This window comes from Vitis vinifera, chromosome 14, assembly GCF_030704535.1.
Source record: "Vitis vinifera cultivar Pinot Noir 40024 chromosome 14, ASM3070453v1".
Lineage (NCBI taxonomy): Eukaryota > Viridiplantae > Streptophyta > Magnoliopsida > Vitales > Vitaceae > Vitis > Vitis vinifera.
This window is the reverse complement of record NC_081818.1, coordinates 26,338,629-26,363,346: the sequence shown is the minus strand read 5'-3', so window position 1 is coordinate 26,363,346 and position 24,718 is coordinate 26,338,629. Positions and strand designations below refer to the sequence as shown.

General features: G+C 34.3%; 4 protein-coding genes across 6 annotated transcripts; 3 read left to right on the top strand and 1 right to left on the bottom strand.

Annotated features, from left to right (window-relative positions):
* Nucleotides 1-2,135: 2,135 nt before the first annotated feature.
* LOC100264501 (kelch repeat-containing protein At3g27220) lies at nucleotides 2,136-7,585 on the top strand. Its single transcript, XM_002270589.4, has 7 exons — nucleotides 2,136-2,550; nucleotides 2,881-3,069; nucleotides 3,258-3,487; nucleotides 4,305-4,475; nucleotides 6,235-6,340; nucleotides 6,478-6,684; nucleotides 7,339-7,585. Exons 1-7 carry the CDS (start codon nucleotides 2,332-2,334, stop codon nucleotides 7,501-7,503), a joined length of 1,287 nt encoding a protein of 428 aa, XP_002270625.2. The 5' UTR covers nucleotides 2,136-2,331; the 3' UTR covers nucleotides 7,504-7,585.
* A 717-nt stretch (nucleotides 7,586-8,302) lies between these two features.
* On the bottom strand, nucleotides 8,303-14,148 carry LOC100255895 (uncharacterized). Of its 2 annotated transcripts, XR_009467561.1 has the most exons (13): nucleotides 13,387-14,148; nucleotides 13,217-13,292; nucleotides 12,037-12,242; nucleotides 11,830-11,916; nucleotides 11,565-11,657; nucleotides 10,346-10,500; nucleotides 10,177-10,261; nucleotides 9,988-10,074; nucleotides 9,790-9,909; nucleotides 9,307-9,408; nucleotides 9,045-9,215; nucleotides 8,760-8,847; nucleotides 8,303-8,669 (listed from the first exon to the last, which is right to left on the bottom strand). XR_009467561.1 is itself a non-coding variant. In XM_059742420.1 (12 exons), exons 1-11 carry the CDS (start codon nucleotides 13,735-13,737, stop codon nucleotides 9,048-9,050), a joined length of 1,530 nt encoding a protein of 509 aa, XP_059598403.1. In that variant the 5' UTR covers nucleotides 13,738-14,148; the 3' UTR covers nucleotides 8,303-8,847; nucleotides 9,045-9,047. The 2 variants fall into 2 exon arrangements, 1 of the variants encoding a protein (XP_059598403.1); XM_059742420.1 differs by having other exon boundaries at nucleotides 8,303-8,847.
* Nucleotides 14,149-15,437: 1,289 nt separating this feature from the next.
* Nucleotides 15,438-18,076, top strand: LOC100242222 (4-coumarate--CoA ligase-like 9). 2 transcript variants are annotated; one of them, XM_002270556.4, is made up of 6 exons: nucleotides 15,439-16,615; nucleotides 16,738-16,927; nucleotides 17,010-17,155; nucleotides 17,279-17,346; nucleotides 17,567-17,669; nucleotides 17,804-18,076. In XM_002270556.4, the coding sequence occupies exons 1-6, from the start codon at nucleotides 15,617-15,619 to the stop codon at nucleotides 17,927-17,929; spliced, it is 1,632 nt and encodes a 543-aa protein (XP_002270592.1). In that variant the 5' UTR covers nucleotides 15,439-15,616; the 3' UTR covers nucleotides 17,930-18,076. The 2 variants fall into 2 exon arrangements, with proteins under 2 accessions (XP_059598791.1, XP_002270592.1); XM_059742808.1 differs by lacking the exon at nucleotides 17,804-18,076 and having other exon boundaries at nucleotides 15,438-16,615; nucleotides 17,454-17,669.
* Nucleotides 18,077-22,320: 4,244 nt separating this feature from the next.
* On the top strand, nucleotides 22,321-24,363 carry LOC100247354 (4-coumarate--CoA ligase-like 9). Its single transcript, XM_002270519.4, has 2 exons — nucleotides 22,321-23,313; nucleotides 24,166-24,363. The coding sequence occupies exons 1-2, from the start codon at nucleotides 22,321-22,323 to the stop codon at nucleotides 24,361-24,363; spliced, it is 1,191 nt and encodes a 396-aa protein (XP_002270555.2).
* Nucleotides 24,364-24,718: the final 355 nt, after the last annotated feature.

The following is a 24,718-nucleotide window of genomic DNA, read 5'->3' as shown; positions in this document are numbered from 1 at the left end:
TTTGTAAATAATTTTTAAATTCTGTTTTTTTTTTTAAATAATCCTAAAATCTAGGTTTTTTTTTTTTTAAAAAAAAAAATTTTCAAATAACTTCAATTTTTTTTAATTTCATCATTAGAGTTTTTAGGTCCCGAAAATCCGTTTTCCAATAAAATTCGTTGCCATTTTTCTTCGGCATACATTTTTCGTTACTTCCATGCTTTTAAAATATTTTAAAACAAGCATAGATTCAATTCCTTAATTCCGAATAACGGGGTTTATGGAATTAATTCATGCAAAATAAACGGGCTTTGGTGGGACCCCACATAGGTGATTTTATAATTGATTGATTTAATTGCTTCAATTGTCATGCATGATTGATTTTATTCTGTTCCTTGACATGCGTATAAGTATATGTACATATTCATGGTTCACTGATCCTGCTTCATGATAGCGCATTTGTCACTGGAAGTCCAGGTACGCACTCATTCTCATTTTGATTATTCTCTATGCATGCTCTTATTTTCATATGTGCAAGTTTGATTTGAGTATCCGCTGATTTCCTCATTGATTGCCACGTCAGCTTCAGTCTATTAGTAGAGACCCGACTTTAGGGATTTAGAGGGGTGCTACGGTCCGTACCGTACCTTCCCGATAAGTAACCTGACCCCCGAACCCGATCCGGTTTTTCGCAAACCACCTTTTCCAAAATAAGGAGTCACATTTAGGGATTTTCTTTCTTATTTTGTTTACCCTTTAAAAATAAAACAAAAATAAGTGGCGACTCCAAGTCATTTTCAAATAATCAATAAAAATCAATTTTTTTGAAATAAAAATCGAGTTTCGCCATCGGGTGGGAAACGCATTCGAGCAATCGAAATGCGGGGTCCACAATTATATAATAAACACAATTTTATTATTAGTTTATTTATTATAAAAAATATGAATTTATTTTTATCTTAATAATAGTGTAATAAACTCTTTTTTTTCTTTTTCTCAAATTCTTACTTCATAATGTTTATAGAAAAAAAAAATCTTAAATAATAAAATATTTAAAAGGAAATAAAACATCTATATAAGAAATCTAGTTATCAATTGATTTGGATAACATGATAAGTAAATGAACATTTTTTTGAATAATTGGATGACTTGTTAAAAATTGCATGTATTTCAAATTATTTTTAAATAGATTGAGATAATAGTAATTTACAAAATTAAGGTTCTTTTATCTATATATTTCCATATTAGTGAATCAAATACCATTTTTCTCATTTATTTATATTTCAATATTAAGTAAAAATGGGAATAAAAATGAAAAATAAATAAATAAATTATCAATAATATTTGTACATATGATTTAAAATAATTTTTTTTTATTTTAAAAAAATCTCTTATATAATTTAAAATAATTTTTTCTTTTCATTTTAAAATTCCTTTAAAGTTTTTGTTATAAATAATAAAAACCTATTTGGAGGTGTGATTTAAAAATGAAATTAATTTTAAAAAGTTATGTCATTATAAACAATTTTTAAAAACAAAATAAAATAAAATAAATTATTATTTTTGGTTTTTTTTTCATTTGAGAAAATAAGTTTCAAATTAAGTAAGACTTTGTATTGAATTTATTAATTAATTTAATAATTTTAAAAATATAATTTATGTTTGATAAGACAAAATATTTAGTCACGAGTATGAAAACTATGAAAGAGTATGAAATATAATTAAAATTAATAGGAAACTTATATATTTTTAATTATTTAGTTTTTATATAAAATATCTAAATAAGTGAAATGAGTTTGAAATAATATATAAAAATAATTTATTAACCTTAAATTTATTTATTTATTTATTTCCTTAATTTTTTTCCTTCTATATATATGTATTTTTTTTTTGTCTATTTTTGCTCCAAACTTTTTGAGAACCAAATATAGCTTAAGATAATTTTTTTAAAGTAAATTATGAGAAAAAAATTATTCAAAAAATAATTAAGAGGAATTTATAAATGATTTATGAGTGAAAAATAATTAGGAAGGATAGTTGGTTTTATTGGTTTGAAAATTTATCAAATATTTTTTTCTATTTTTAAATTTTAAATGATTGGCTAATATTTCTGTTTATTAAAAAAGTAATGGTCGGTTACATTTCATGAACAGTGTGCCGGTGCCGGATGAGGGATGACTTAAAAGGAGAAAGTCGGGAAGGGAACGGAAACCATTGGCGCCCACACTGTCTCAAAAATTCTGTGAACCGTCTCTTTCTTCCCACCTTCACGCTGTATTCTCTTTCTCTCTTTTTCTTCTTCGTTTTTTCTCTCTATAAATACAGAGGGTGAATGGGGAATCTCTGGTTTTCATGGTGCCACACAAAATGGCAAGGTCTACTGCAAAACACTACACTTCTAAGAAATTGGTCCTTCTCGCATCGTTTGTTGGCTTTCTCGGAGCCATCCTCGTTGCTGATTATCTCTGGGCTTCCGCTTCCTTTGCCTATTTATCAATCGCATCCAACTGGGCTCTCACCAAATCTAGCACTGTCGTCATACCAACGAATTTCGACGAAAAGCTCCAGCAGGTTCTTCACCATGCTTCTTGTTTTCATATTCTTCTCGGTTTTTTTTTCTTCACCTTTTACTGGAAAATCGGGAGAGAACTGAAGATTTTGCGTCTCTTTTGGTTTTTTGGTTGATTTGGATTGATTTAAAGAGCCCATTTGAATAATGTGAAGAGGGTTTTGTTTTTTTAGGCACCAACAATGATGAATGTTATGGATTCATTTTTTTTTTTCATCTCTTCCCACATTTTCTAGTTCATTGTTTAATTTTTTTCACTTGGGATGTTGGTATTTGCTACTTCTTTTTTCTTGAATGAAGTTGAAAATTGATGATCATTGCGCTATATGCAGAGGGTAGATGTTAAAGATAAAAAGAACCGTACTTCAGGGAGAATATTATCTGCAACCTTTGCTGATTTACCTGCACCAGAGTTAAAATGGGAGGAAATGCAGCCAGCACCGGTGCCTCGCCTTGATGGGGCCTCCATACAGATTAAGAATCTCCTCTATGTGTTTGCTGGATATGGCACACTCAACTATGTGAGAATCTTTTATAAGCTCTGAACTGGTTTTGATTGGACAGGCTCTAACCATCTTCAGATCTATCATTTTTGTTATTTATTGCTATTGAGTTAATGAATTCACATTGTAGTTGAAGAAATTTTAGCAATTCTAAATTTTACGGGCTTTAATGTTTTCTGCTCATATTCATGTTTATGTTTTTATAGGTGCACTCTCATGTTGATATTTACAATATTACTGATAATGCTTGGGGAGGGAGGTTTGATATGCCAAAAGAAATGGCACATTCACATTTAGGAATGGCAACTGATGGAAGATACATATATATAGTCTCTGGACAATATGGTCCCCAGTGCAGAGGCCCAACAGCCCGTTGTTTTGTGCTTGACACAGAGACAAAAAAATGGCAGGACCTTCCCACATTACCAGCCCCTAGGTACGCGTTCTTATCAAGAGAACCATGAACTATTTTGCATGTTCCCCTTTGACCAAACTTTCATTCTCATCATTTTTGTCACTCTTAGTTTGAAATGTACTGGTTGAACTTTTCTGGTTTACCGTAAATATTCTCTATGATTGCTTCTTTATGCACTGCTCTTTCAGAGTTAGATGCCCACTTTCCCTTTGTGTCACCGCCAAATTTGAATTATGATGCTTTAACTTGTTTGACATTTTGGCACTTGCTGTTCTTGCTTAACATTCTGTAGTTTGAAACAAATACTTGCATTTATCAGGTGCATTTGTTTTGCTCTTTGATGATGTTTGAAGTTTATGATCCCTTTCTTTTTGTAAATTTAATAGCCCTTCCTGTACTGGATTTTTTTTTTTTTTTTTCATTTTGGGGGATGGTAATAAAAGATGCGTGTTGAAGTGCCCAAAGGAGGTGCTTTCCAGTAATCACTTCTCAATGATTAGTATGCGTAGCAGTAGTCAGCATCACCTAGTGTAATTACACATAGTAGCTACACCAGAAACTGCCAATAGTGTAGGTGGATTAACTTCTCAATTTCCTGGCATAAGTGGTATGAATGGTACTGAAGTTCAAAAGCTACCCCTGGACTAGCATAACTTCAAAATGATAGATCATGACTAGCATGGTGGTTGAGAGAGGCTAGTATTATAAGCAATCCTACATATCCAAAATCTGACATATTATTACACTGTTAACCAAGTTCCGTCAGTGCTGCGAATTTTATATGAGTTATGCCATACAATTGACACTTTAAACAAGAGTTCTAACATGAGAATTTCAGGTATGCACCAGCAACTCAACTTTGGAGAGGCAGACTTCATGTGATGGGTGGCGGCAAGGAGAATCGCCATACACCAGGATTGGAGCACTGGAGTCTTGCAGTAAAGAATGGAAAAGCATTAGAGAAAGAGTGGCGGTCTGAAATACCCATTCCCCGTGGGGGACCCCATAGGTTTGTGGAATCCTTCCCTCTCTATACTGTTTAGTCATGTTAGAAGTGAACATAAAGTGTGCCCTCTTTCACCTCAGACATGGAATTGATACCTTCATAATTTGGAGTGACCTGGGCATAATTATTGTAATCGAAATCAAGGCAGTTCAAAACCTTTTTCTGCATGTATAGGAGAATTGCAGTAGATAATGGAGAAGCATTGGAGAAAGAATCAATCTGGAGCCATAAGGTGCATACCATAGGTTTTGGGGTTGCTGTCTCCAACATATAACCGTGTCACTATTGCTATAAATGAAAGTATGCTTATGAACTTTGTCTAGTCAAATTAGGTTGTTTAATATGCATTGCAGAATTCTTCCTTTTTTTTCTTTCCCTGATATTTTTTTGATAAGCAAGCAATATATATAAAAAGGCAAAGAAGCCTCAAAGCATACAGGAAGTATACGAGGCTACCACCCCCTCAAACAAAAAACAAAACAACCCAAACCCTATTTAGAGGCTAACCACTCCAAGAACCCTATTAGGGAATTCGACTCCATATCAATGTACACATTAGCCCAACCCCAAATATTGTATACAAACGAAGTTTGTAACTTCTGAAAAGCCAACACTCCCCCCTTAAAAGCTAGCCTATTCTTCTCCTTCCATATAGACTAGAAAATGAATAACGGTATGGATTTCCACACTTTTTTCCTTTTTCTCCCTACAAAAGAGCCTTTCCAACTACTAAGAACCTCCTTTACAGAATTTGGAAAGACCCACTGAACACCACACAACGCAAGAATGATGTTCCACAACCCTTTTGCCACTGTACAATGTATTAAGATATGATTGATCGTTTCCTCTTCGCACTCACACAAAAAAAACCGGTTAGGTAATTGCCTGATATTGATGATTTAGTTCATATATTTGACAGTTTGATAGTGGATGCAGTGTTACTTTTCGTGGTTGTGATGAGGCTCGTAAAAGATGAACAACTAATGATATTATATAGAACTTTTTGTATTATATGTAGAAGTTGTATTGAACTTGAAACACTTACTTTCTCCTGAGCAGACCCATTGTTCATATATATGCTTTTCTCTGTTGTAACTGTCAGTGCTTATCACTTATTTTTTGAGTTCAAATATACTCTGTCATGAAAAAATTGTCCTAATTGAATAGTTTTCCTTATGCTGGTTCACTAGCTTCTGCTGAAAGAGCCTTCTACCTTTTTTACAGTCTCTTCAGATTGTTAAACTCACTAACAAGTTTCTGTTGCATTTGTGTCAATTTGCTTATGTCAATGTGATGAACTGCTGGGCTGTGTCATTTGTTTGCTTAAGATTATTATTCTCTATACTTAGTATTAGGGTCCCCTGCATGCATTTAGCTAGTTTCCAGAACATGAAGCCCAATTTTAGATGATTGCAACAGCTGCTTTTTCTTTTTCTTTTTTTTTTCAGTAAAAAGAAAGAAATAAAATGATATACTACTTTTAACTTAATTCACAAATGGCAACATGTCTGTTAGGTATCATACTACAGACATGGGTTTTCATGGGAGCTTGAAACTCCATCTTTGCCTGCTAACAACTAATCCCAGCCAAAAAAGGGACATGTAACATCTCCAATGTGACTCTGTCTAGTTCTCTGTTGGCGAACATTGACATGTATGGCAATCAATATATTGGACAATTTTTTTTTTTTCATGCAATTCAAATAAATGGATCCTATCCTATCTATAGTTTTTCTAATTTTGATTGTCAAACTTCTATTAGGGCTTGTGTTGTGGTTGATGATCGGCTTTTTGTTATTGGTGGTCAAGAGGGTGATTTTATGGCTAAACCCGGTTCACCTATTTTCAAGTGCTCACGGAGGCATGAGGTATATGATCCACCTATTGTGCTCTAGCTGGGGATTTCCTTTTTCTAGATTGGCTTGTAGCTACCTGTGATGATCATGATATTTGAATGCCAGAGATCTGTTGTGCATTATTTTGAACATTAGGTGGTTTGTTCCAGGTAGTTTATGAGGATGTTTATATGCTGGATGACGAGATGAAGTGGAAAGTGTTGCCACCTATGCCAAAGCCCGATTCCCATATAGAGTTTGCTTGGGTTGTTGTCAACAATTCCATTATCATTGTGGGAGGCACAACAGAAAAGCATCCAGTGACCAAAAGGATGATCCTGGTTGGAGAGGTGTTCCAATTTCATCTAGACTCACTGGTATGGACCTCTTCGCATCATTAAAGAACTTGGAAAGGAATTACCAATGTCACTGTTATTCTTAAAATGATGCTATTTTTCAAACAGTCTTTTACAGTAAACAATATACAAATGCTTTTGATCCTACAGAAATTATACGACATTACTCTCTGTTGAAGAAGTAAATTTATAGGGTACCGTTTTCCATTTTTTTTCCATATTATTTTGGATATGCAACACTATAAATTATCCCAATCAATTCTGAATCAAGATAATGAAACACTAGAGTAAGAGTTCAAATTTTGAGTGAAGAAATGGTTAATTTACCAATACATCGATCATCACTCTTATACCTTTTTGTCTTGTCAAATAAAACTTGAATTTATGTGTGTATGTCTCTGTGTGTTAAAGGAAGTAAGTAATCCATTCATATGTTTGTATCTTAGTGAAAGTAAAGAATCTATTTATTAGTTGTGTAGTTTCACCATAACTTCAAACAAGCTGGTGTTGTGTGTTGGTAAATCGTAAACTTGGTCTCCTCTAAACAAGCAAACAAAACAGTACATTGGTTTATTGAATTTATATTTTCTGAAATCCTTTATAATTGTGATTAATCAATTTCTGTTTCCACCCTTGGATAATTTCTGAAGATTTATTTTCTATTACCAATTACAGAAATGGTCAGTTATTGGAAAGATGCCCTTCCGAGCAAAAACAACACTAGCTGCTTTCTGGGATGGATGGCTGTATTTCACATCTGGACAGCGGGACAGAGGACCAGATAATCCACAGCCAAGGAAAGTGATAGGAGATATGTGGAGAACCAAGTTGAGCTTCTGATCTTGTATTTGCCACTGTAATCTTGCTAAAATTCTCTCATTTCTTGCTCTTATTAATATTAATTATTATTATTTTCTTCTAAGTTGGTCAAGTTTTATTATTTTACATCATTTTTTTGTTTGACTATATATTCAAGTCATGTTGATGTACAATTTTGTTTTTCTGTATTAATTGATCAATGATACAAAATCAGTTCTTTTGAAAACTAACAATCGGTACATATTCACATTTTGTCACTTTATGGTTTGAAGACTATTTTTGGTTTTTGACCCTACTTTTTTTGTTTGATAACCGTGGGTGTCCAGACTAGCTTACGCGTACCTCGACTAATCCCACGGGATCTTAAAGTTAACGATCGGGTAAATCCTCCAGTGGCTCTAAGGGGATTCGAACTGGTGACCATTGGGGAGCAAACCCAGGGCCAGACCACAAACCCTACTTTTAGATTTGACATATGGGAGGATCGTGCCTATCGCATTTTAGGATATTCATTCTCATGTTTTCTTCTCTTTGCGCATAATTTTCTTGCTGGGATTCTGGGAACCTTGCCTCAGCTTATGGAAGTTGTGAAGCTCAGTTAGAGAGGGGCATGGCAATGGGCCATTCCTCCTAGTACAATTAGTGGGTTCTTTCCCTCCTGATTGTTACACTTGGCAAGTTGGGATTTCTTTTGTAAAGAGGCCCCAAGTGTAGAACAAAAAAATCACAAAAAAGGTGATCAAGTAGTGGGAAAAAATGACCAAGGACAAAGTCTAACAGAAAGAGAATGCTTATAAAGAATTGAAATTTAAGATGGTGCTTATAAAGAAATGAGTTGAATTGGAATTAAAAGAGAATGCTTCTGAAGAAATTTGTAGTTTGTATGGTTACAAGGAACATAAAGTGACTGAAAGTTGAATTCACATTTACAAGGGATGGCCAAATGACATGAATGGCCGGACTTGCATGTCGAGTGCATTTAATGAAATATAACCACACCCTGTGACAAAAAGGTAGGGAACAGTGGGGTGAGGAACAAGCAACAGACATCAAATTTAGTTCTATAGCTTCCAAACCCTTGCTTCATACATCATGCACACTCATCCTTGTTGAAAGCCTATGAGAGCAACTGCTATTTATCCATATTTCTTGGTTGCTCTAGACTGTACCCAGCTTCCTGGATGTACCTGCAAAAATTTCAACAAGATGTAAAGTCCAATCATATTCATGAAAAAGGGACCACTTAATTTAATTTTTGAGGGTTTGATGAGACTGACCTAGTTTATGTTGCCCTGTTGAGATGTAAAAATCAGTATGGCCAAGAAGTTCTGTGGTTTGCTAGATCAGGAAATAGATTGGCTGTTTCTGCAAACATTTCAAAATTTCAACTAATTCAACATAAATCCAATGAATAAGAATGGAGGCAATGCATGCAAGTGCTCACAAGCATCGGTTTACAGAGACTCATGCAACACCCACTCTAACACTAACCAACCAATCCACCACCTTGCTCATGCACAGTAGAGAGAGAGAGAGAGAGAGAGAGAGAGAGAGAGACATACCTTTCATTTTAGTAGAGGAGTGTAAGGAGCTGGGCATGGAGACACAGTGTGATCAGGCAACTGGTTTATCAAATCAACTGTAGCCTTCAAGCATGCATTTAGCATTTTCTTTTCCAACCTGACAAGCTGTGTGGCAACTAGCTTCTTTGGGTTCAAATTACTATCTGCCAACTAATTATTAAAAGCATATCAAATTAAAGCTCAGCAAGCTATACAGTAAAGTTCAAGATGCCATAAACTTTAAGAGAAGTGTGAAAATCACCAAACACTCGTCTTCACTCATAGTGGTAGGATAGCCAGCCAACCGTCTCTCAAAATAATCCACAAGTTGGTCCAATACTGCACGTTCCATACAAGGACTCACCTACAGCATTCAGTGAATGTCATTATAAGCTTATCCAGCATGAAAGTTCCATTATCTGTTTCATTAAGGTGGTCCTGAGCATATAGATGAAGAAGCAGAACTGCATTTCTTTTTTAAATTCATAAAACAGAAAGCATATTTCTAAGTACAGCTTGATCCTGGATGGGATATCTCATCCAGTGGCTAGGAAAAACATCATTTCTACATAAAGTTATTAGTGTAAGCAAAGCAACATGCTATACTAAGTACAGCTTGATCCTGGCACACAAACACCCATGAGTGTATCTAAGTGTGTGGATGTATATGCATATTACTATTATCTACTCCTAATTGCTGAACATCAAATTCTTAACTTAAATGTGAAGTTTAAGATGAACTTACAGGACATATTGGACCTTGAGAAGAGATAACAGACTGCATCTCAGATGGATCTGAAACATAGCCCAATCGCAGATAAGGGAGCATGTCTGAAACAGCTTCTCTTTCTTTTCCTACAGAAACCTGCAGCAGGGTACATTAAAGAACAAGGAAAACAAAGAAGCACAAGATAAGATAAAGTGTGCAAGCTTGACATTGTACATGAAATTTTTGCACTGTTAGTTTTCCATTTCTTTGAGCAACCATTCTCTTGTCCTGATATTGAGGATCCTCAGTGTTAAGAGCTGCCTGAAACAGAGATTATAAAGTTATATCAATAAAAAGGAAGAGTTCACCCAAAAGAGCAAACAGTAAAATTTTGTATAAAAAAGGGTAGGACTCAAGTATTACCTCAACCACTATACGATCATAGGAATTGTCTTCATCAACAAAACCATAATTCAGAAGCAATTTTGAGTTAGGCTGTGGACCACACCTATGTAGAATACCAGGACGATAGTAAAGGAGCAGCTTGACATTGTGATCAGTTAAAAAACCCCATATATAGAAAATACTATACCAGACAACAATAGATTCCCCAGCTTTATAGGGCCGATCAACCACTAGTTGTACAGAGCCATCAACAGCAGCTAACATCGCTTTGCAGTTGCTTCTATAAGCTAGCAATGGAGGTCCTAGTGGAACCAAGGCAAATCTCCGAGCCAGACTGACTTTCTGCATTCAAAAGGAAGTCAACTAATCACTGTGAAGTCATCATACAAAAACTAAAAGGTAAATAACATATGATGCCATTCCTAAGAACAAGTGAGTTATAGGAAGTTGAGAGCTTAAGGGCTTCAAAAATATAAACAGGTTAGGCAATATGAACAGATTGCTAAAATCTAAACAGAATTTCTACCATGATCCATACAATCGAGTTCATTATCCATGATATATTATGCTAAAGTCACCAGATGGGCAGCATATTTCTAGTTTGGCCCATAAAACCTGACTCAACTCAACTCAAGTCAACAAAGCCTTAATCCAAATTACATACAACTAAACGTGAAAATAACTTTGAGAATAGTGCAGGAGTATACAAATAAAATAAATTCCATCAAGGTGAAAGAACCTTTATACCAATTTAAAAGCCTGAAACAGAACTCAATAGAACCACAATACCTTATGCTAGTTTCCATTTATTGCTGTTAAGAAGAAGATTACTCATATAATGACTTTTTAAAATGATCATTGCTAAATAGAGGAATTTGAACTGTATTACAGTGCATCATCTTTATCTACTATTCAGCAAGTTTGTTGCAGGGAACATTCTAGCCAAAATTAGGATATAAGGATAAATAAATGAAAAAACAAATAACGATTAAATAAGAGCAGAATGCATCCATGAGAAATTAGAGGGAGGAATAGTTGAGTATAAGAAGAATCATCAAGATGATTCTAACAGATGCAACAAAATAAATGAATGAGCAGCTGAGGCAATCAGTGAGAGAAATATGTGATTGTCTTTAACAAAACAAAGGATAAGGTCTAGATAAAATTGAATGGTGGACAAAAATTGATGTAGAAATCCATAAATCGTTGGGATGCGAGGCTTTCTTGTTGTTGTATATTTGAGTACCATGATATTTCAAAAAACAGCACTCAGACCATGGGATTTCCAAATGTTTCAAATGCAACATGATAACAAGAGTTTAAACCTAACTGAATCCTCTAGAAAGCCACGAAAAGGGCATTTAAATAAATAAACCTTGTTTTGCTGATAAAGGAAAGGTACAAACCTGTAAATGCACCACACAAGACTGAATTGCAACAAAAGCTTGTTTGAAAATCTCAAATGGAAAGGCCTCAGTAGGAATATCATATGGGTATTGCTGCAAAAAGAAATTAAGAAAATCATAGTCACATTCATCTACATTTAACAAATCACCTAAAAGAACAATGTAATCAAAGAATCTCCCAATAGGAAACAGCAATATATTTAAATTAACAAAAGGGGAAGGCATATATTATCTAGTTTCAACAACAGATGTGTAAGAGAATGACCTGAAACAGAGATCCAGCCATAAACCAGACAGTATCAAGCTCATTATATTCCCTTTTAATTCCTTCCGCCCTTTCAAGAACTTCAGCCTGATATATTGCCACCAGAATGCAGTTTTAGTACTTTTCAAACCATAAATCCATTTGCTAATTTAAATTTTGGTGCCAGCATTCATTTTATCATGGTAAGGTAGGTTCAGAATAAACTACCTTAGTGGGGCTGCCTGTAAGATAAGCCAGTTCACTTTCTGACCATAGCAGGGGAGATTCCACAGCTAACTGGCCCCTCCCTCGTTGACGATCAAGCTCTCTAATATATGGGTACCAAAAAGACTTCTTTCCTTGCTTCTTCTCATACATTAAATACAATGCCAAGCAGGCCAATTCCGAGAGTTTGTTTGTGGTTAATAGTTCCGCTGCGTGAAGAATCAAACATGCAATTCAAGTTATACAGGCCAAATCAAGTTTTCATTAGTCCTAGAAGATTAAGGTCCTAAAAGAATGTCATCACAACAATTAATCATGGTACCTCATGGGTCAGCAACCACAACAAGCAGACACACACTAAATGAGCATAAGCTTTATTTATTTATTTATTTTTGATAAGTAAAATGAGCATAAGCTTTATACTTGCACACTTGCAGTAGTTTAGCTTTCAAACCAAATTATCCTAAAACATCTTTTCAATAATCTCTACAAACATCAATATGTGCAGTTGACATAGACTGGCATTTTATATTTGGAGTTGAACTGCACATATTGATTTTTTTTTTTTTTTTTGAATTCTTATCCAAATAAAAAATAAAAAAAATCAATATGTGCAGTTCAACTCCAAATATAAAATGCCGGTCTATGTCAACAATCAATAGAAGACAAGCATTCACCCAATTATAATTATTCTCTTTCACATGCTACTATTTTTCAGGGTAGCATTACACATTTACACCACATTTATACAAATAAATATGCACATAAATAAACAGATGCTAGAAATATACTATAGACCTTAGTGTACATTCAAAAGTTCATTTTAGTGCATTTATTTATTTGCATCTTGCTCTTGGCTATATTTTGGAGCTCAAATTGCAAACTCAAGCATCAGGCAGCAAGCAAGATGTCTGCCAATTCTACTACCAGCAATATGGTATGTAGGGTAAGTGATAAGAAACCAGAATGCAGATGTGTTATCACCGATGAGGAGACAGCTCCATCAGTTTCTAATTGTCAACCAAATATGCAATGGCAGTCATTTCCATCATTCTTTCTAGCACATCATTATTGACCTAATTTGCAGTATGCAGTAGTAACAATGCTACTAAACTGGAAAGAGACGACATCATGATGAATAAATTAGACAAAGCATAGCTCATTAGTAACAGCAGCACCTTACCAATGGTCTCGTTCCCCAAAACTCTCTCCAGAGTTACAACCAAGGAATCCGGAACAGAGAAAGCAACATCACCCGCCTGCAAAAGAAGAAAACCCTAAAACTTTACCAAGAATCGGAAAACTTCTTCGAGAAATTAACAAAAGCCAACAATTCCTCCTTGGCGCAATCACCTGGAGATCTTCGCTCGCAGCTATATAATGTATAGCCTTGTGTTGCTCGTGGTGAGACGGTCTTTCTTTGAGAACAACCTTGCAAGGAGGAAGCCCATTTTCGTGCATCCAAGATTTCAAATCTCCAAACTCATCTTCCTTTTTCCTCGCAGCTTCAGAAACCCTCCCATCTTCCTTCCGCGATCCGGCCACCAAGGTGTCGGAGCCGGACGCGGAACAGAGCCGTATACGTCGAAGCGAAGCTGCGCGCCTAGACCTGCGGAGCGAGATTGGAATCCTGGAAAGAACAGGGAGAGAAGAAGAAGGAATGGGAGATAAAAAGCATTTGGTGGATAGATGAGCAACATCCATGGCGATTGCGGTTGAGAAACGAAGTGAAAGATACAGGGCTAGGGTTTAAGGTGTGTGGATAGACATAGAGAGTGGGGTTCTGGGTTGCAGAAGGTAGATGAGATATTTTGTGTATGGGTTTTTGAAGTCAATTCGGGTAGCGTGGTATGGAAATTAGGGATAAGGGAGGGGGAAATTGGATTTGGGACTGACAGAAATGGTGTTGGCTTGTGAGGTAAGAGAGACCCACCAACCTCGGCGGATTGGATCATGGATAACGGAGGGAAAACAAAAATCTGAGAGTCTCAACCCATCTGAATTTGGCTTTTCTCCTATAAGTTCTTCATCATCATCATCATATATAATCTTTTATTTTTGTTAAATGTTTAAAAAAATTGATGAACATTTACCATAATTATAAATGTGATATTAGACTTAGCATCATATTAAAATTAATTTCTTTTATTATATATAATTATAATAATACTAGTGTGACAATAAGTCCTTATTGTATATTTGCAATTTTATTCTATATTAATTTTTAACTTTAAAATTTTTTTAGATCATGACTTACACTCCATTGAAGATCCGATATTTTTCTTTATCTAATTAAAAAGTTACAAATATATTTAAGAAGATTTAACTTATGACAATTTAAGTTTTTGTAAGGTGTAACAAGCATCAAATATTTTTTTTATAGATTTAAAAAGTATTTTATTTAATAGTAAAAATATTTTCATGAATTAAAAAAGTATTTTATTTAATAGTTATAAATTATAGGGACCATTCAAATGAGGAACAACACTCAAAGGCTCTTGTGCCCAGAATTTGATAGAAAATTTATGAAATATTCACACAAATCAAGTTTGTAAATTATGAGATATCAATTCCTTGTAGTTTTTATGTCTATTAGTAGAACAAAAGTTGTTTAGAAACCTAAAATATTTTTAATATGTAATATTTTATTCATAATCATTTTAAATATTTGTATAATTATTTTTTAAAATAGTTATAAAAAACAAATGAAAATATGAAAGATGTTATTTTAAAATACTCAATTTTCTATTATTAAAAACATAAAATAGAAAACAGTTTTTAATTATCAAACGAATATTTCTTTTTCTTTTTTTTTAAATACAAAAAATCATTTTAAAAACAGTTGCTAAATAGACTCATAATTTTTTAAATAAATTAATTTTTTTAAGGTTTTTTTTTGTTAACTAATATAATGTTGCTTTTCTTGAACATTGTGTTACCTTAAGCTGGGTTTTAATTTTATTTATTTATTGTATTAGTATTTTTTTAAATTTGAGTAAAATGGACATTAAAAATGTAAATTTGGAGTGGATAAAATAAAATAAAATAAAATCATATGTGTAATTTTCATTTTATGGAATTTTATTTGTTATGTGACTTATAAGATATATATATTTTTTGTTCTTTTTAATCAAATTAGTATTATCTCAATTTTATTTTATTAAATTGAATGAAATTATTTTCATAAAATCTCACTATTAAAGAGTGATACCTTAATATAATAATTAAACAAAATTATATTAGAAAGCAAAGTATGAGTCAATAATACATTTTGCTACGACTGTGGACATGCCTGCCTGAAAACAACAAGCCAGGGAATCTCGTAGTTATGGTATGTGAGAGATGCGCTTCCACTTGGCAAATTTTTATTCACCTGGACGGTCACTACTAAGAGAGCTTTCTAATCTGCTCAAATATTTTGGTGGGACCAGCCATTCGCTCTGTCTTCCTCCTTTGGTCACTTACTTTTCAAAATAGATGACATCTGCCTGCAATACCCATCACCGATCGAAACCACATCATTTTCAGGAAATCACAGTAAGTCTCACCAGCTCTCCCTGTTCCGTCGTCTTCTCAGCTTTGTATGGAGAAATCGAACCTTCACATCGATCCTAAGAGCGGTTTCTGCTCGGCTACCAAGACCTTCCATAGCCTCAAACCCACCGTTGAGCTCCCACCTCAACATCTCCTTCTCTCCGCCGATGCATATGCTTTTTCTCTCCGATCCGGTTTGGGTTGCCCTGACTCGGCCGCTCTCATCAACTCAACCACCGGTCACCGCCTCTTATATTCTGAATTCGCCCTCCGCTCCAAGACCTTGGCCGCTTATCTCCAAACAGTCATCGGGCTCTCCAAAGGCGATACTGCGTTTGTACTCTCTTCCAATCTCATTCAGGTTCCGATTCTATACTTCTCTCTGCTCTCACTCGGCGTAATCATCTCTCCTGCCAATCCAATCAACACCCAATCCGAAATTTCCCGTCTAATAGAGCTGTGCAAGCCCGTGATTGCCTTTTCCATCTCAACTGCTGCTCACAAGCTTCCCAGCCTCCATCACAGAACCGTTATCATCGACTCGTTCGAGTTCGACTCAATGATGACAGGTCCAATCCGTGAACTCGTCCCCGTGGAGGTGAGTCAATCAGATCTGGCGGCGATAATGTATTCGTCGGGGACGACCGGGAGAGTCAAGGGAGTGATGTTGACTCACCGGAATCTGATTGCGATGACCGCGAGCATCCACGAGGGGCAATCTGTGAGGAGTTCGCCGGATGTACTGTTATACACAGTACCCTTTTTTCACATGATTGGCTTTTTCTACTGTGTAAAGTCTGTGGCCTTGAACGAGACAGTGGTGGTGATGGAAAGGTTTGACTTAAGAAGAATGCTCACGTTGGTGGAGAAATTTAAGGTGACTCACATGGCGGTGGTTCCGCCGGTGTTGGTGGCGATGGCCAAAGGAGATGCAACGGACAACAACGACTTAACGTCGTTGGAGAGCGTGTCGTGCGGCGGAGCCCCGCTTGGGAAGGACTTGTGCCAAGCATTCACTGCCAAGTTCCCCAATGTTGCTATACGGCAGGTAACCAGTGCCTCATTTCATCCTTCAACTTCAAGTTTCCAGAATTTTCTTCCAATTATTAATATAAAAATAAAAGAATACTCACTTGATGCTATTTGTACTTAATTTATGTTATAATCCAGGGTTATGGGCTGACTGAATCATCGGGGGCAGTTTCCCGACTACTGGATCCTGAAGAATGTCGTCATTGGGGCTCAGTAGGAAGGCTTACAGGGATTTTTGAAGCAAAAATCGTGGACCCAGACACGGGCCTTGCGCTGCCTCCCTGCAAACAAGGAGAACTTTGGGTTAGAGGACCTGCAGTTATGAAAGGTAAAATTTTGGATCAATCTACATAAATGCAACTAGTGATTTGTAAATAACCATAACAAATGAAAGCATTACGCCACTGCAGGCTATGTTGGGGACCGAAAGGCAACTCGGGAAACTTTGGTTTCAGATGGGTGGTTGAGGACAGGTGATCTTTGTTATATTGATGGGGAAGGTTTCCTTTATGTTGTAGATAGACTCAAGGAACTTATCAAATACAAAGGATACCAAGTAATTATGCCATCCTCTATTTGAACCTTCTTGTTCGTTTGTCTATTCATTTATGCTTATTGTTCTATGTTAAAGACTCATCAGTAATGGTGCTCATGCACTTGAGGCTGTTCTCGTTTGTAGGTTGCCCCTGCGGAGCTGGAACACTTGCTCCAATCCCATCCTGAGATTGTTGATGCTGCTGTGATACCGTAAAATCTCTTTGGATGATCGCTTGTGATTTTTAATGATTGTTGATTCATGTTACAATGCTACATCTACTGTCATTCTGTTGAAATATGAAGCTTTTTTTTTTCAGTGGTAGTGCCTCCATTCTTTCACAAAAAAGGGCACAAAGAGGAAAAAACAAACGGGGATCTTATTAGTGCATATCCGCTGAATTGCTGAGTAGGTTGATTTTGGGCTTTGCAGATACCCTGATGAAGAAGCTGGTGAAGTCCCTATGGCCTATGTAGTAAGACGGCCCCAGAGCAGCCTGAATGAAGCACAAGTGATGGATTTTATTGCAAAACAGGTGATTTGCAAGAACAAGCTTACTGTGCTTCTCTTCTCTAATGGATTTTCTATCTACAGGCATTTATCATTTGAATGTAAGATTGCAGTTTTGTCATTAATCGGAAAAATTAATCAGCTACGCCATGAATGCAGGTTGCAGCATACAAGAAAATAAGACGTGTATTGTTTGTGAGTTCCATACCCAAGAGTCCGGCTGGGAAAATACTGAGGAAGGAGTTGCGGAAGCTGGCTGTCCCTGGGTCTCTGTCTAAATTGTAACACCCGGCCTGTCAAGTACTTGACTTTGCCAGGATGTCAGCATCAGGGGAAAGTACTAAGAATGCAAAATCTCAATCCCCTTTATCAGAAAAAATAAATAAATCTGATGGAGTCCTTACTGGGTCGAAAATATACTTTCAAATCGCATATTGTGATTTAATCAGATAATTTGAATTTTGAAGTTATCTTTTTAAGTAAATAACTTTAAAATCTAAATTTTATATTATTTTTTTTTCAAAGAAAAGACAACCTCAATACCATGATATTACATCGAAATTACAATTGAATTTCACAAATTATCCTATATTGGAAAATATTTTTTTAATTATTATAAATTCAAAATAATTTTTATAACTACTTTTTTTTACAATGTTTTTTTTTTAAAAAAGTGGTCTAAATGTACAATATACTTAATATTATTATTATTCAACTTGGTTGAGGTAAACTGTTCATCTTGAAATTTAAAAAAAATAAAGAGAAGTAAATAAAATAATAATTATCATTATAAATAAAAATTTAAAAAATTATCTTTTGTTATAAAATCAAATAAAATAAAGGATGTGCTAGGGTTTGGGTAGGGATGACTTTTAGTTCTAATCACTTCACAATCCCCAAATGAATAAATAACTATGTGAAAGGAGATGGAGGTTTCACTAACTCAAGAATTGAATATGCCAAATATTTTTAAGGATGTACCTAGAATTCCAAAATTCATTTCAGGATGGGAAACAACCTCAATCACTTACTAAGGGTTCTTAAATGAACAAATGGAATTCAGTAACCCCATGATTGGATATACCAAATTTTCTTAGGGATGTGTCTAAGGTCCCAAAGTTCATTTCGGAGTGAAAAACAACCTCTAATCACTTTTCGAGGGTCCTTAAAGAAACAAATGATTCATATGAAGGGAAACAGAAATTTGGGTAGCCCGAGGATTGAATGTATCAAATTTCTTAAGGATGTGCTTAAGGTTCCAAAGTTCGTTTCGGAATGGGGAATAACCTCCAATCACTTTTCGAGGGTTCCTAAATGAACAAATGGATCATATGAAGGGAAACAAATGTCATGGTAGCCCGATGATTGAATGAACCAAAATTTCTTAAAAATTCAAATTATGTTTCAGGGTGGAAATGACCTCTAATTCCTTTATGAGGGTCCTCAAATGAATATATAGACAATGAGAAGGGAAATAGGTGTCCCGATTTGCTAGGAATAGATGTACCTATTTTTGCTAAGGATATACCTTAGGTTTCAAAATTTGTTTTAGGGTGGAGGAGGACCTCCAATTATTTGTCGAGGGTCTCCAAAAGAATATATAGACCATGATAAGGGAGACAAGGGTCATGAGTTCTCCTAAGAATGAATGCACCTATTTTTATTAAAGATGTGCCTACTTTTATAAAATTAATAAAAAAAAAGGTTAAATACAATTTATTTATAAAAAAAATATATGTTCTTTATATTTTATTTTAATTAAAAAATTAAAGATTTTAACCAAACAAAAAGTTACATCCACAATATTGTTGAAACCATAAGAAAAATAAAAATAAAAACACCTCATTTATTATGATTTTGATATAATAAGTTTAAAATAAAAAATAAAATAAATATTAAAATATTATTACAAAGATAGTTTTACTTTCACATGAATTTATAAAATAAATAAATCTTTTACTTACAATTAATATAAAAAATCTTATATCATAAACCTCTAAGGAATAAAATGTATTATTTATAATTAATATTTAAAATCATTATATTATTTGTGAGATAATATTTTTATTTTTATTCATTATATATTTCTTTTTTATTTTATTTGTTATATTAACCGTTTATTATATATTATCATTTTAAGTTTAATATGTCTAAAAAATAATTAAAATCATAGAGGGATTAGAGAGTAATTAAAGAAGTTTTATGAGAGAATACATGAGCATGGTGAAATAACCCAATTACTATTTGCAATACTATTTTTACTAATACAACATTTTACATTCCTAAACTACCATCCCTTATTCCTTCCCCCCTCTCTCCTCTCTCGTCTCTTGTCTCCCCTCTCCCCTCTCTCTTCCCCAACCTCACACCCCAATTACACCCTTTTTTATTTATTTTTCTAACCCCCACCCCACATTTTAGCATTCATTTTCTTTTGTTTTTATCTTCCTTTTCATCTCTACCCACCCCCCCACCCCCCCTAAACTTTGTTTTTTTTTCTTTTCATTTCTTTTATTTTTTCACACTCAATTGTCTTTCATATTCTTCTTATATTTTAAAACAAAATAATTTCTTTAAATAATAAATTATAAAATAATTTTTTCACCAAAAGTATATTATGTAAAATGATTTTATTATATTCAATATTTTAATGTGAAATTCATAACTCAATTTTTTAAAAATAAAAATTATTATTAAAATAAACAATATTTAATTGGAATGATTTTTTTAAAAATATAATTTTTATTGTGTTCAATATGGTTTTTTTGTAACCCACGTCGCCGATTTTTTTATTTATAAATATATATATTTCTTTATAAAAAAAATGAAAGTTATAAATCTTACCTGAAAATTATCATCAGATGATTGAATTTTTTCATTCATTGTATTTTGTATGTAATTCGCAGCCTTAATCAAATAGAATTTATGTTCAATATGTTGAGAGGAGGTTAGAGAGAGTTCTTGATATATGTGAAAAAAATATGACAAAAAGTGTTATGTTTAACAAAAGGAATGTTACGAACCCCCTAAAATAAATATCAAAGAAAAGAGAAGAGAGAAAAATAAGACCATAGATACGATATCTGAAAAGGGGAAAGAGAAAAAAGAAAAAAAGAAAAAAGTAGGAGCATCCCATAATTAGATGAGTGAGATAGTTGATATGAGAGGGAAAAAAAAGTTATTTGATTAAAAGAATAAGTGAAAACTCAAATTTTGAAATTTAACACCCTCATTTATTTTTATTTTTATTTTTTGTCTCATTTTAACAAAAATGTCATCATTATTTATTTATTTATTTATGGTAAAAATACCATTATATTTGAAAATTTATATGTAAATATTTGAAATAGTAAATAATATTTATGTAAAAAATAAGTTACTTTTCATTAAAAAATATATGAGAAGGACTTACCGTAATACTACGACATGTCTTTACACAATTTGTTTAGTGACTCACATGTAGAATTCCTTCCCTAGTTTTTGTCCCAAAAAATATTATTTTAGTTTATATAATGACTTAAAAGTAGAATTAAAGTGTTTTTTTTTGGAAATTTTGAAGAAAACACTTGCTGAAATCACACCTAATTACATTTTTCAAAAATATAAAATTCTTAATAAAAAAATATCACATGATAAGAAAATTAAATAATTAGTTATTTTAGTTTATATTTATATAAAAGAATGTGAAATATAGAAAGTGAATAAATTGATAATTTTTTCTATTATCAACTAAAGAAGCCAATAGTTTTAATTAGTTTTTTTACAACAAAATTTTCATAAAAAGGAAACAAAAATTTCTCCATGATAATTAATCAATTCCAGAAGTATTTTATTATTATTTTAAATTTTAATTTTCTAATTTATTTATTAAATATGCAAATGAATAAAGATAAACATGTAAATAATTCATTAAAACAAATTAAAGTTCTCTTTAATATTCAATCAATTCAATAATAAAATTTTATTTTTATATTATTTTAACATTTTTCTTTCCAACTTAATCAATTTCAAAATAATAATAATAATAATAAATAAACATAAAAGTAATTTTAACCTTAAAAAGTATATAATTCTAGGTAAGCTTTTAAACTTTAAATTTTTTTTTCATTCTATATATTTTTCGAAACATATCTTGAAGAGTGAAATATCATAATTGGTATGCCTCCCTGTACCATGCCCAAAATTACTTTACTAAGGAGAAATTTTTTATTAAAAAGTCAATGACTTAAAAAAAATATTTTTTTATATTTTCTCGAGATTCACTCTCCTTATTTTATTATTTTTATTTCTTTAAAATTAAAAGTACGATTCCCAATCATTTTAAACATTGTCTCTAACCTTCCTAATACTTAAAAAAAAAGAAATTTATATGTTAAAAAAGTTAAAAATGTTTTCTAAAATTACGAATTACAAATTCCGACGGTTTCTAATATTAAAAATTTGCCATATGTAGGTGAGAATCGAGATTATTATTCTTTTTTTATATTTAGAATTCCATGTAATGGCTGGAAATTGTAGCATGCATGTAACGAGATTTTGACGAGATAATCAAATTTCACGAAATTATGTAATTGCTTTATAAAGGAGAAAAATCCAACCCCGCCATCGTGATTTACAGGGTTGAACAAATTTCAGGGGCTTCTCCTGCTGGATCCACTAAGCTTTTTCGCCAAAACATGGGGATATCCGACTTTGCTGTCGATCCACGAAGCGGGTTCTGCGCGGAAACTAGGACTTTTCACAGCCTCAGACCTACTGTTCAACTTCCACCGGAGAATGTTCTTCTCTCGGCCGATGCATATACTTACTCACTCCGAGCCCCTTCGCCCGGCGATGACTCACCCGTTATCATCAACTCAACCACCGGTCAGCGGCTGTCTTACTCCGAATTCGTCCGCCGCTCCAAAACCTTGGCAGCCTATCTCCAATCGATAGTCGGGCTAAACAAAGGCGACGCCGCGTATATACTCTCTAACAATCTCATTCAAGTTCCGGTGCTGTACTTTGCTCTGCTCTCACTCGGGGTAGTCGTCTCTCCGGCCAATCCAATCAATACCAAAGCCGAAGTCGCCCGCCAAACCCAGCTGTGCAGGCCCGTGATCGCCTTTACCATCTCAACCGCTGTTCACAAGATTCCAAAACTCCGGTACGGAACCATTGTCATCGACTCGTTCGAGTTCGAGTTAATGATGACGAGTCCGAGACGTGAAATGGTCGACGTTAAGGTGAGTCAATCAGATCTGGCGGGGATCATGTACTCGTCGGGGACAACCGGTAATGTCAAGGGAGTGATGGTGACTCACCGGAATTTGATTGCGATGACCGGGAGTTATATGCAACGGAAGGCCAATTCGCCGGTAGTGCTACTGCAGATAGTGCCGTATTTCCATGTGTACGGATTTCATTACGTTTTCAAGTGCATGGCAATGAATGTGACAGTGGTGATTATGGAAAAGTATGATTTGGAGAAAACGATTGATGCAGTGGAGAAGTACAAGGTGACGGACTTGGCTGTTGCTCCACCAGTGGTGGTGGCCATGTCGAAAAAGGCTGTAACGGAGGGCCGCGATTTGAGTTCTTTGGAAACCGTGGCGTCCGGGGGAGCCCCTCTCGGCAAGGAACTGATCGAAGCATTCACAGCCAAGTTCCCCGGCACAGTGATCAGCCAGGTTAGTAGACGTACCATCCTCCCATATCTCATAATTATTTTTAGGATAGTTGCTTGAAAATGGGTGATTGATTAAACTACTCAATTTATCAAAAGTCATATTTAAGATCGTCCCAATTCAAATGGGTGATTGATTAAACTTCTCAATTTATCAAAAGTTTATCTTAGTTATCTTTACCATTGTCCAAATTCAAATGAGTGATTGATTAAGTTACTCAATTTATCATAAGTTATCTTTAAGATGGTTTCAACTCTCCTATACACACACACACACACACACGATAGGAGTGGGTTTTTAAATAACTGGGCCAGTTTAGGCGTACCTTGATTAATCCTACGAGATCTTTTAACGATCGGGTAAACCTCCAATGATCTTAAGAATATTTGAACTAGTGATCATTGGAGAGTAAAAAATGGTGTTAGAAATAGGACAGAGTTGACGGGGAGAGGAATATGAGCCAAAAAGCAATTTATATTTGACTCGTTGGTTGGTTTATTTATTTATAAAAGTAAGCTTACAGAGCAATATCTTATTAATATGCATGCTAAATTTTTCATTTTTTAAAGGGGGCATGTAAGTCCTATCTGAATCCACCAGAGCTATATAATATAGGATATGAAATGGGCCCCATTATTCCATATACAGAAAGTTAGGGAGAGGGTTAAAAACGATTCTATGAAGGAATAATCAAGGTTAATGATTTGTGGAAGGTGTTATGACATGTCTGAGAGTTAGATTTGTAATATGATGCTGATAGAATTAAGTCTATTTGTTATTGGAATAAATTAAAACACGTGTCAAAAGCTATGTATAAATAAATACTAACCTATATATGCTCAATTTTTATTGAAGGGTTACGGGATGACTGAAGTAATTGGAAGAATCTCCGAAGCATTGGATCGGGAAGAATGTTCCCGCTGGGGCTCATCAGGAAAGTTTCCAGGAATTTGGGAAGCCAAAATTGTTGATCAGGAAACAGGCGCTTCACTGCCTCCACTCAAGCGGGGGGAGCTTTGGGTGAAAGGACCTTCAATTATGAAAGGTGAATGATCTCTGTAGACTGTGCGCCACCTTGTACGTTGTCATTAATGAAATAAATGAAAGCCTTATTCCTTAAAAGTGTGCTGATGATATTACTGCAGGATATGTTAACGACCCAAAGGCAACTTCTGAAACTTTGACACCGGATGGGTGGCTGAGGACCGGTGACCTTTGTTATATTGATGAGGATGGCTTCCTCTTTATAGTAGATAGACTCAAGGAACTAATCAAATACAAAGGATACCAGGTAAATGTCGCCTGAATATTCTTGGTTTTCCTTCATCTATGTCTACATTGCTTATACTTCCTGTGGTTTGCCCCCTGTAGGTTGCTCCTGCAGAATTGGAACACTTGCTTCAATCCC

Coding starts and splice junctions, on each gene's coding strand:
- LOC100264501 (XM_002270589.4), top strand. CDS start 2,332: ATGGTGCCACACAAAATGGCAAGGTCTACTGCAAAACACTACACTTCT. Junction 2,551..2,880: donor TCGACGAAAAGCTCCAGCAG/GTTCTTCACCAT, acceptor CGCTATATGCAG/AGGGTAGATGTTAAAGATAA. Junction 4,476..6,234: donor CCCCGTGGGGGACCCCATAG/GTTTGTGGAATC, acceptor AACTTCTATTAG/GGCTTGTGTTGTGGTTGATG.
- LOC100255895 (XM_059742420.1), bottom strand. CDS start 13,737: ATGGATGTTGCTCATCTATCCACCAAATGCTTTTTATCTCCCATTCCT. Junction 10,501..11,564: donor CTTGTGTGGTGCATTTACAG/GTTTGTACCTTT, acceptor TTTTGAATGCAG/AAAGTCAGTCTGGCTCGGAG. Junction 10,262..10,345: donor GGGGAATCTATTGTTGTCTG/GTATAGTATTTT, acceptor TATTCTACATAG/GTGTGGTCCACAGCCTAACT.
- LOC100242222 (XM_002270556.4), top strand. CDS start 15,617: ATGGAGAAATCGAACCTTCACATCGATCCTAAGAGCGGTTTCTGCTCG. Junction 16,616..16,737: donor CCAATGTTGCTATACGGCAG/GTAACCAGTGCC, acceptor GTTATAATCCAG/GGTTATGGGCTGACTGAATC. Junction 16,928..17,009: donor AGGACCTGCAGTTATGAAAG/GTAAAATTTTGG, acceptor ACGCCACTGCAG/GCTATGTTGGGGACCGAAAG.
- LOC100247354 (XM_002270519.4), top strand. CDS start 22,321: ATGGGGATATCCGACTTTGCTGTCGATCCACGAAGCGGGTTCTGCGCG. Junction 23,314..24,165: donor CCGGCACAGTGATCAGCCAG/GTTAGTAGACGT, acceptor TTTTTATTGAAG/GGTTACGGGATGACTGAAGT.